The 12,147-nt window shown below is 38.4% G+C and overlaps 1 protein-coding gene across 1 annotated transcript in view; it reads left to right on the forward strand.

Moving 5' to 3' along the window:
• Positions 1–5,023: 5,023 nt before the first annotated feature.
• Positions 5,024–12,147, forward strand: part of LOC106533490 (ephrin type-A receptor 8) — a gene marked incomplete at both ends in the record, with an annotated part of 29,050 nt that continues 21,926 nt past the window's right edge. The window contains 1 exon segment of the mRNA XM_014029819.1: positions 5,024–5,179. Within this exon segment, the coding sequence (XP_013885273.1) occupies positions 5,024–5,179 (156 nt within the window).

The raw sequence follows: 12,147 nt of genomic DNA on the forward strand, positions 1-12,147 counted from the left end.
ACAAACAAACAAACAAACAAACAAATCCGACGAAAGACAGAGACAGGACAGGGCTTAAATACACAGAAAACTAATGATGAAACTGAAAACACCTGGTGAGAAACACGAGGGTGACAATCAGACAGATAGGGAGCAGCTGAGCTGTGACACACTGGGGAACACTGAAAACACTAGAAAACTAAGAAAATAAACACAGATCCTGACAAGAGCACAATGAAATTACATTTAAGAACACCCATTTAAGAAGACACACATGGCAAAAACATGGGGGAATAGGTGTACAGGTCATGCGGCATCCAGCAGGGGTCACGCTACCTTTAAAAAAATGAAAACAAAAACACAGAGTGTTAGATGAGGAAAAAAACAAAACATCATATTATATCAACAAAAACGTGACACACTATGGTGCTTATAAAAACACCTCTACAAGCAAGAGCACATTTATTAGCCAGAGGAATAAGTGGCTTTAGAGGGCATGTTGTATGCACTTGTTTGAATGTCTGAAGAGTGAGTCCGAAGAATCCAGTCCCCAAAAGATAAACCCACATAGTTCAGCCATTGTTCAGAATATTAGTGTTGAATTGTTCATTCTTTATAGCTTCAGGTTGTCTGTCAAGGGATCAGATTAGACGGGAGTGAGAGGGGGTAGAGGAGGTGGTGGTGGTGGTGTGGGGGGGGCACGTCAACGTAGACACCAGGAGGAATTTAGTTTCACAGCTTTCAAGGTAAACGGGGGTGGGGTGGAGTGGGCGGTGCTAATCTGTAATCAGTTATTTGGAAACAGAAGAAAATTTTTACGGTCAGGCAGACAATAACAATTTTTCATCTGCCTTAATGTTCGCTGGTACATCCAATGTGGCGAATCCAATCAGACAAATAGTGTGGACAATCCCGCCAAGCCATGCTATCAGCTTCTCCGAGATTAATTCCATCTCGCCAGCAAAGTCCTGGGACCACAGCCGGCCCGCGACCCTCAGCAGGACCGCTTGCAGACCGAGTCCCAGCTCGTTCAAGGCTAAAGTCTGAGTGCTGAAAGAACGACAATCCTTCATATTGGTCAGGCAGCCAGGAAATGCCTGAATAGCCACCTATGCCATTTTGTAGAACACCAGGAGACCACCAAGCCAATCTGTAGAATCCAGTGATCAGAATCCAAATCCAGAACAGAGCAGCAAAGGTCTCACCTTTGACATGTCCTCCCATGGAAGAAAACTTTGTTCCAAAAATTTATTAATAGACCAGCTGAACAAATCCATAAAAATAAAATATCCATAATTTCTAGTTTCGGATGAAAATATAGAGGATGCTCCCAAGCAGTAAAGCAATAAAAGATAAGGGAGGGCAGGAGAGAGGGAAAAAGCATCTTGCTCCTCTGAGAGAAGGAACAAAAAAAGATATCATTTTGTACAGTTTGTTTACTTCCTGATTCAACTGCTTGATGTTTGAACTGTATTTAGTGGATGTAAAAATAATTTCCATAAACTTTTAGCCAAGATTCTTAGGTTTCTATTGTTACAAAACATGTCCAGGTTCAACTGACAGATCTCAAGTTAACATAAGTTAAAAGAAATAGAAAACAGGAAAAACTGTTTTGCCCCCCGTACCAGGGGCTTGGGGCTCAAGAAACGCACACATATGTGGGAAGTTGGAGAAAAAGTGTCACCTTTGTCATTTTATGAATTATGTTTCCTCTGAATTGTTACAAAATTTCTTTCATAATTAATCAATTATACCTGATTCGATAATATTTCAATGTGGGACTGGACAGTTGCTGTTGTTAACTACAGGATCTGGAGACAGAATAATCAAAAAATCTGATTTTGAGCCAAGTTTTAAGACAGAGATTGAAGAAATGTCTGCCTGGAGTAACCTCTCTTCGATGGACGTGTCTCACAATCATTTCTACTGTTTTACAGATAGATCCCTTCTGAAGGGGTCAGTAGGAGACGGGGTGCTGTTTTTATACAACCATAGTGACAGGGTACAAATACACACTAGGTGGTTTTGGAACTGTATCTCAAGCTGAGRTATCTGCAATCCACCAGTGTGTGGCATCTCTCAAAGACCTTCAGTGTACACAGAAGGAAATATTCATCCTAACAGATAGCCAAGCTGCTATTAGAGCTCTTCAAGGGCCACATTTTACATCATTATTAGCTTGGGAGTGTGCCGAACAACCAGCTGGGGAGAGATAACAGTGTTACTAGCTATGTTTACATGCACAAAATTCTTTGATCGGATTGAAATATGTTCAAATTAAATAATCAAAATGTATCATTTACATGGGCACAATCCGAGCATGACGAGTGTTTACATGCACCATGCTTTTATTCAGAATAGCAGCATTGACATGCAGAGTTGCTAACTTTCCCTAAAACAAACCCACAGAAAAAAGTTCTACTTTAGTCATGAACATTAACAAAAAGCGTCTGAGCTCAGAATGGACCTGCGATAGGTTTTAACAATGGTGGCGACATTACTGCACTCTCTGGTTCAGCTGCTGGTGACGCGCAGACTTTTTATTTTTTGCGAAGCGGCGCTAGCTGTGTCTTTCTTCTTTATTGAATGAGAAAACTGGAGGAAAAGTTCTGTGCTGCTGGAAACTACAGTGCTGCTGTCCCTCCCTCCCTCCACATAAGAGCAGAAACCGGTGGATGAAAGTCAGCAGACATGCTCAGTCAGGTCAGATTTCCACAATCAGAATAAGATGATCGGATTAAGTGTTTACATGCACGCTGTTCGGATTATCAATCGGCATAAACCACCTCTCTCATTCCGATTACAAATTCATTCCAATCAAGCTGAATCGGGTTACAATAATCCAAATGGGTTGCTTACATGACATTTTTATTCCAAATGGCCGTTTAATCCGATTACTTATGTCCATGTAAACATAGCTAGTGTTAATGAGTACCAGGACATACTGGCATTAATGAGAGAGCTAACTGTCTTGCAAAAGCTGAGATTCTGGCCCACTTCAAAGGATCAGAACCGGTTGTAGGTATCTCAACAACAGTCTGTAGGACTGCCCTACAGGCCTGGATAAGACATCAACACTCAATCAGCTGAAGGGAGCTGATTCACTGTAGACAGGCACAGGAAATGATAAACGGCCCAAATCTTAGGTTTGGAAAAGTTCTCATTGCCCTGACAAGGAAACTTTTAAGTACACTGGTTGGAGTCCTAACTGGGCACAACCTGCTCAACTGCCACCAACTGGGACTCCATGACAATGGTCTGTGTGATGCCTGTGGCATTGAATTAGAGACCTCTTTGCCCTACTTAAGCCACTGCCTGGCTCTGAGTAGTCAAACAAAAATAATTATTGGGGACCCCTTTATGGATCCTGAGAATCTCAGAACACTGAGTGTTTCTAACCTCATGTCCTTCGTCAGAGGGACAAGAAGGTTTGAATAAAGACCAGTATCTTTTTGGGGAGTGCAATGGGCTCACTTACGAGGCCCCCACTTAAATGGGTTCTTTATCCATTCCCACTCACCATAATCATAAAAAGAGCATTGACTGATAATTCTCCTTTAAACTAAGCTCTTCTGGGTTTTTCAGACAGTTTTTCTTTGTATTGACATAATGTAGAATTTGTGTATTAGTTGTCTTATATTTAAGACATTTTAGTGATTTGTCAATTTTTTTTTTTGGTCAGTAAGGGAGATGTCCTGCAGTGACTTTGTGTCATGACAGGATTTACGTTGACAGTTGTTTCCAGAGCTAGGCCTCAATCTGTTGCTTGGCTACACCATCCATGAACGCTGACTCACACAACTATTGGTCAAATATGTACTGTAATAATCAGACATTGAAATCATCTTCCCTTGTTTCAACTTGCAAAACTCCAAATGTTTCATTTTACAGAACTAAGAAACAAGTTAGTACTCTGAGTAACAAACTGAATCCCATTTTATTAGAAAAGTGGAATTGCCTCTCTKAGGTAAATGTATAACATATGTCCATTAAAAACTTACTTTAGCTGTTCAGAGAAGACGGGCTGAACAGATGTTTGGACCACAGGACCCAGTTTGATCCAGAAACAGATCATCTGTCCTAAAAGGCAATACTTCCAATTGGATGAACTCAATTGGCCTTTAGGCTAATAAAAGTAAGAAAAATATCCATATAKTTAAAATTACATCAAAATTCATGTGAGACTTTATGTATTTTTTTTCCATCTGATAAATACAAATGGGGATCACTTCCTCTATGTGGGTACATTAAGAGCTCCTGATAAAACAGAATCTCCATATAAAATACACCAGACCTGTCCTATACCAAATCCCACCTCCACTTTCTACACTGCAGAGTTCATTATGTTAACATATCAAAACACCAGAGCGTCATAACAGAGCTCTGTAATCATTTTTGGAGTATAATTTTTTTTTCTAGCATGATAAAAAAGCTTTACTTTTTTTTTTTTTGGCTAATTTCAACTTACACCAATTATTTGATTGATGACACAAAGGTCCATTTTGTTGAGTAAAATCATATTCATGGTTAAGAACACTGACCGGAGTTAGAGTAAGTGGACAGTAAAGAAAAGCAAACGTGAGTTGTCTGCTGCTGCTCTGCTGTGTGGATGTGAAATTTACCACTGCAGAAGCCTATTACTGCCTAGAAAGAGAATATATTTATCAGAGCTGCTTCCATTATTAATAAGCACAGAGTTAAAAGTGAATATGTGTCAGAGGAGCTGAATAATGTTGAAGCTGGGTCTAGATTCTGATGGTCTCACAGGGAGTATCAACAGTGCAATGCATTTTCATCCCAAATCTAAGCAGAAGGAAGCATGGCTTTAATCTCCACTGCTCCCCTCTTTCTGCTGCTACAAGACCTATAATTATACAATTATTTAGTGGCAGGGGAAGGATGTTCTACAATGAGTGGTTAGCAGAAGAAGGCAACATTTTGAGGATGCCAGAGCTGGGCGGTTTTTACTGTAAAAATGTTATTTTGATCATGTTTACTGTGCTGCGAGCTCTCTATTTACTGATGATCGTCCCTTTCTCTGCAGCCTGTGAGGTGGGCTTCTACAAACCTGTGGCAGGTGATGGTGTGTGCGGTAAATGTCCTCAGCACAGCCACTCGGGGACCAGAGCTGCCGTCTCTTGCCCTTGTGACTCCAACTACTATAGAGCCACAGATGACCCGCCTGCAGCTGCTTGCTCCCGTAAGCACAAACACAAACTACAGCAAATAACAACCCTACACTCTGTTTACCGGTGCAGAATTCATTGATCTGACTGAAGATTTAATAATCCCAATGTACAGTTTATTTGTGCACAAATTAATTAATCTTACCATGATGAGTGTTTTCATGCACCAGGCTTTTATTCAGAATAGAAGTACTGACATGCGCAGAGTTGGAAACTTTCCTTAAAAGATCACAGAAGAAGTTCTACTTCTGTGATGAACAGAAACAAACATAATTGACCTGCAGCAGGTTCTGATAACAGTGGAGTTGTAACTGCTGTCTGTGTTCCTACACTTTCCACTGTAGGGTTCACCAAAGGAGAAATAAACATTGTCTTTGACTCTGGTTTATAAAGACCTTTCTCAAAAGAGACATTTTATTTTCTTTAATAAACAAAATAATGTTTTTTATGCTTTTTATTTACTTTCCTGTTAACCTTCAGGCATAAAATACCATAAAACGCCTTAAAAAGTAGACAAAATTAAATGAAGTACTGCTTTTGAACCCTTTAGAGTAAATTCACAAGCTTGGTCTCTTTTTAAAGCTAATAATCCGAATTTTTAACTTCAACAGTCATATTCTTTGTAACTGTAACTAGTATTTAGTATATTGAAGTAAAATACACAAAAATCAAGATTTTTTTCTTCCTAAATTTTTATCATTTATTAATAAAGTATCACAGAATATTAAGGGAATTAGATATTATCAAACAAATTTATTGGGCTAAAATATTAATTCTCAACTATTACCAGTTCAAATTTGGTAACAGTAGCATAAAATATGAATATTTGACACATAGTACAATCCAGCATATCTCATTTGCATATTTGTACACCGTGAAGTATGTCCAAACTGTACACTTTTGTCTAAAACACTGTAATTTCTAAATTCTTCAACACAGATACTTGACTCTGGGCCCAAATTAAAGATATAACCCCGACAAAACACATTCTACCATCCATATTTACTCACAGCATGATTAAATAAAAAAAACATGAATTAATATTCATAAATATTTACACCAACACTGTACTTTCAACCAAATTCACCAATAACCAGCCAAACTATAAGAATAAACAATATATCCTTATATCTTTCACAGCATTAACATTCCACACAGCTTTTAAAACCACCAGCTGTGAAAAAATATTTGTTTTTCACTCACATTTGATGCATATTTGTCCTCAAATATGTCCAAATTTGCGATACAAAATGGCGACCGTAAGTCTTTTTATCCAAGTAATTTTGCTTTTCTAGGCCAAAAAAATCCCTCTTCCATGTCTTGAAGCACTCAAAAACACAAAACACTTAATAACAAATATATTTTCATCTTATCAGCCTGTTTCGTCAGCTAACTGGCCAAAAAACGGTGGAAAACAACGTTTTCCTGTGAACGTTAGCTGCCTTCCTTAGCATAGTAACACTGCCGAAACATGGCCGCCTCCACTGTGTTATCATCTTCCATCACTAACAAAGTTCCCACCCCATCTTTATATACATTAAATGAAAGGTTCGGTGATTGGCTACACAGCTGTATTGTCGGAACGAAGCTCAGAGCTGATTGGCCGATTTTACAGTCAATCAAAGCTAGAAAGATAAAAACCGGAAGTTGGTCACCACTGAGATTTTAGTGGCCCTAGACAGCCGAAACTTSACCCCAGTTGGTCAAATGAGGTGTCAATCGAAAGAGGAGGGCCTAGACGTCAAGTTTGATTCATTGCACATGGACACAGGTGGAACAGGAAACAGATATCATACTTCAAAATAAAATAAATACAAAACGGCACGCGAGCATTCCGCTGAATGTTATTATCATTTTATAAATCAAAAGTTACATAATGAAAAGAGTAACAATTAATATTTTACATTATACTTAAGAAAAAGAAATAACACACAAGAAGAAAATTGTTGAAATGTTTCTTTATTTGTTTGACAAAAATGTTTATTTAATCAACTATTGTTTTTACAGTAAAAGTGATTGTTTTTCTTTTTTCTTTTTCAATTTAACTATGTTGATCATTGTGATTATGACTTCACTGTGTTTTATTAAGAAATATGCCTAGATAAAATATTTGTGTTTGAATCACAGACAAATATTTTTAGATTTATTTCAATTTAAATTATTTCCTTTTATTCCACTGAACTTCAGTTCATTTTTCACTCAGTGTTAGTCTGTGAAAGTTAAAACTTGTTTTTCTGAACAGGTGCAAATATTTATCCCATGGCAGGGAACTTTTAGACTAAACATTTCACTCTTCCTGCCTGTACTAACCAAGACAAGGTCATTCTTAGCTTCTCCTCTTTAGAAAACTAACACACGAACTTGCCTTGAACAGAAGGAAAGAAGGAAGAGATGAGGAAAACATAAATTTTCTTCTCATGAGCTGTTTTCCTTTTACAGGAGAATTCAGCACTTTGACAAAGAGATTTGTCTAATGAGCCAATGAGCAAGTCTAGAATCAAGACACATTCAGTCTTGATTCAGTAACAGCTTTTAAGCTCATTTATTTTGGAACTTCTGATGAGAAGCTTTTATTTTGAAGAAACCTGAACGGAGTACCTTGTCTTTCTCTGCCGAACAAAAGCAGATCTTTTGAGGCGCAATACATGAAACATGGGAGGTTTTACTGGTTGTGAGGTTCCTGAGCTGGCAATCCTTAACAAACCGAGTGAACTCTTCCCTCAAGCTGACCTGACGGTCAAAAACACCAACAGGTAAAGCGGAAGTTTTGTAAAGTGTCCGGAGATCCGGACGAAGCAGTGGGCTAACGCAGGGTGATGTTCTGGTTTCCACTTAGATAAGATAATTGATAATTCTTAAATCTTAAAGCTAATCCTCCTTTTCTTTACCGTTCTTAATCTTAAAATCTTGCCATAAGTTTAATGTGCCTGTAAACACCTGGTTTCTCAAGATCTAAGCCTAAAGTTTACAGTCCACAGTTCTTTATGAGTTGTCATGTTTAAGTACGGACGTGTACGAGATTTTGTGGATGTTTAACTCTTAAAGTTCTGATTATTCACATTAGTTTGTACATTAGTAGTTTATTTTATTCTGTACATAAATATTTATTTTAGAACACTTGAACTACTGAACTGGCAAATTATTGTGTGTGTTTGTGTGTGTGTTCTCACTTTTGCCACAGAGAGGTATTTCATCTTCCTAGAAAAAGGACTCGTGATTCCTCATAACTTTTAAGTTYTGAGAGGTGTTAGAGACCCAAAGTTCTCTTACACCACCATCAAGGTATTTAATAATTTTGAGCTCTTTCAAAGTTTTTAATAGAAATGTATCACTAACTGTTATGGCCTGGGTCACAAGACCGCAATAAAGAAAGGGAGAACACGACACCGATCAAAAGAGAAAGTCTAGGAGTTTGCGTGGGTGGCAACCCAGGCAATCTGGCCTTCGCCTGGAAGCTGCTGAACTGGCGTGTGCCCCTCATCACCTGGCCCTCAATCATGCACTGAGCTTCAAGCCTGGATCGGCTTCAAACAGGACCTCCACCATGACTTCCACAGGCATTGCCATGGGCGTAACTGCCATAGGCACCGGGTGGGACATGCCCCCCCACCCACTTCCAATATCTGTGCCCTCTGCCCTCGCCACACACTTTTTTCAGCCGAAGCAAAAAAAAACCTTTAAAAAAATGTCCCCCCACCCCCCACTCACACACACACACACACTTTTAAGATGGTGTTTACGCCCTTGGGCATAGTGTCTCTAATATGCCACCTCAGTCATGCTCCCACTGGACCTCGCCACAACACTCCGTCAATGCTGAACCAAACACCAACCAACCAGCCCACCGACTAGGCTAGGTACTGGAAGCTTCTTGTATTTGCTCCAGGTAACCTCACGTGACCTTGGGCTCCTTCCCTTCCAGTACCTTGAAAGAAGCACAATTAGTAGGCACCAGCAGGGGCCRTCACATAACCAACTCAGGTCAGTTTTCTACAATCAGAACAACATGATAAGATTAATGTTTACATGCACGCCCTTTAGATTATCAGTAAGCATGAATGGACCAAGATGAATCAGATTAGAATATTCTGATTGGGCTGCTTTATTCCTACAATTCRTGTACATGTATGGTGGGACTCTTTAGGCATCTCACTGTTTGTTTATGACTCAGAGGATAGAGATGTAGATACAAAATGATTTAATGATTTTCGTTCCTGTTGTAGAGCRTGGGGTTGACTGTGATTGGCTCCAGAGTGTGCAACATAATAAACAAGCCATGGCTTCCAGGGACAGAATGACAAACATTTGGCATTAGGAGTTATGATWACTGCAGTTTGTTTTGTCTTTCTTGAGTTTAGTGACAAATTAAACTAAAACCTTTCTAAACAACCAGGCTACTTAACACGATCTGCTCTCATTAACCATCCACACACATTCACAGCAATCTGCTACAATCTGCACCGCTAGTCTGAAGAAATCTTTCTGCAGAGTTTAATCAGGGCTGAGAAGTGTTGGAGACAAGGAGTTCAGTCTCACCCAGAGTCACTTTCTACACATGACTTCAGACAACTGCTATCAGACCTCCCACTCGATGATTGGAGGAGGAGCCACAGGTTAGAGGTGTATGCTACTGGGCTGGGAGGTATTAATGAAAAACTTATCACAATATAAGCATTTCATATTGGTCATATTGATAATTATTGATTTGTTTTAGACAACATCGGCCAGACTCTTGTTAAACTTAACATATTTGAAATCCTGCCAAACTGGTGACTTTTCCTCTTTTCTCCACAATTTCCTCTCAAGCTGTTGCATCGTTTTCTCCATTCACTCCACACTTTTTTTTAACAGTTCTGAGGCATGGTGGAAAAACATGAAGCTACTACTGCACATTAATTCACAGGTTTTTTTTTTTTTGCTACCTCACCTTGTTTAGCTGCAGGCTTTTAGCTGTTGGGGCATCATAGTGACACCCTCTTCTGGTTTTTGGATGCCTCATTTCAGTGAAGCTTTTATTTTGAAGATAAATCTTAGATTTCTTGTTTAGCTGAAGGATTCTAGCTTATTTCATCAGAAAGTAATCAATAGTTAGCAGTTATTAACCAGTGAAATTACCAAAGTAATATTGGATGTGTTTTCTTTTGATATTGTTGTGAACCTTCACTCTAATGACAATTCACTTGCACTTCTTATAACAAAAGTTATGTGRAAATACATGGGTTCTTCTGTTTAAGGAAACAAACAACCTATCTGTGTAAAAATGTGACCACACAATAAGTGAACGTGAGACAGATGTTTTAGTTGATCCAATAATAAACAAGATCATTTATTCACAGGATCAAATAAATCACTACTATACAGCTTATTGTGCACACTCAAATTTCCTATAAAAAGTTTAACAACAAACTTTTAGGTTTAGATGTTAATAAACCATTTGTTTGCAGCASTTTTTCTTAAGTTTTGACAGGGCATAGGTTTAAGAGAAAAGAAAGGAGGATAATGAAAGGAAGATGATTAGTTAGTTTTAACTTTATCCTTTGAAGAATGTGGATTTTAACCAGAGGGCATACATCTCTCAACAAATCCGCCAGACCTCAGGTAGGCTCAGTAACGGTCAGCCTTTACCTTGTACCTTGGTTCAAGTCAGGGAAGATCGTCCAATTGGGGTGAAGAACTCTCAGATCCTCATCCAGCTGGACACTGCTAGGCACATTACTCTTCAGCATTTCCTGGGTTGTTTTAAATTGAAGATCAGAGATGAGCCGCTTCTCTGTACCCTTCTCAAAAATAGAATACTTCCGCTATGGAAGTTGCTCTGTGTGTGGCTTTTGATAAGCTCAGATAATGGACGAGACCGAGTGGTAGTCTGTCCAGACTGAGAGGTTATCCCGTTGACTCAGTGGGCCAAACCTCACAGCCAAATGCTGGTTCTCCTATTCGGAGAGCCAGCTGCGTCCTCGTGAAGCACGAGTGCGTTCTCTTCTCAACTTAACTGACTGTTGTTAGTTCAGAGATGTTAATTTAAAAAGATAGGAAGTGTTTTTGAGGCACTGCTAGGTGTTATTTTTCTTAACATTGTTGACGTCTGTACGGTCTGTTCTGACCTGCACTCTGCTGAGAGCACTTTAAATTACACTTAAAGAATAATTTACTGAAAACGTAAAAATTATTATTTTTTTAATTAAAACATCCATTATGATGATTCTGACAAAATTAATTGTAAAATGTTTCATAATAAAGCTTAACCATAATTCTGAATTTAGTTAAGTAAAATGTTTCAACTAAAAAAACTATAATCAATTACTGTGGTTTCACAGTTAAAGTTCAAACAGTGTTCAAACATATCAAAGCACAATAAAACATTGTAATAACATTCTTTTTGTGTTTTCTTTCTTATACATTGATAAAATCATGAACAAAAAGAAGATTATTCTGTTTATCTGATTAAGAAGTTGAAAATGTCTCTTTAACATTTAAGAAAACCTGTTATGGTTCAAACTTGAACAGAGTTTTGTCTCTTTAAAGGAGGCCTTCTGAGACCAAGGTCAAAGACAGGTGGAACTGTTTATTCCATCTAGAGGTGACCATTACAATATTGAAAATGTGTCCATCACAACTTACATCATTATTGTTTTTTTTTACCGTTTCCTGTCCATCAGTATGAAACTCAGAATTAATGTCTGAGTATCAAGATTAGACCAAACAGTTTTACTTTCACAAGTGCAGCATAATGGCTTTCATCATGATGCTCCACTTGATATACAGTATATTTATACTTTATTAGAAATTCTTTTGGGTTTGTATTTATATAACAAACGCAAGACAGAAAAGAAAACAAAAGAAAGGAGAAAGGTGAAGAAAGAGCTTAAAAGGGAAACAAAGCTGCAACACATACAGTCTGCGTAAATCATCCATAAAGTGTGTGTGTGTGTGTGTGTGTGTGTGTGTGTGTGTGTGTGTGTGTGTGTGTGTGTGTGTGTGT

The sequence above is a fragment of the Austrofundulus limnaeus genome, unplaced genomic scaffold, assembly GCF_001266775.1.
Source record: "Austrofundulus limnaeus strain Quisiro unplaced genomic scaffold, Austrofundulus_limnaeus-1.0 Scaffold956, whole genome shotgun sequence".
NCBI classification, from domain to species: domain Eukaryota; kingdom Metazoa; phylum Chordata; class Actinopteri; order Cyprinodontiformes; family Rivulidae; genus Austrofundulus; species Austrofundulus limnaeus.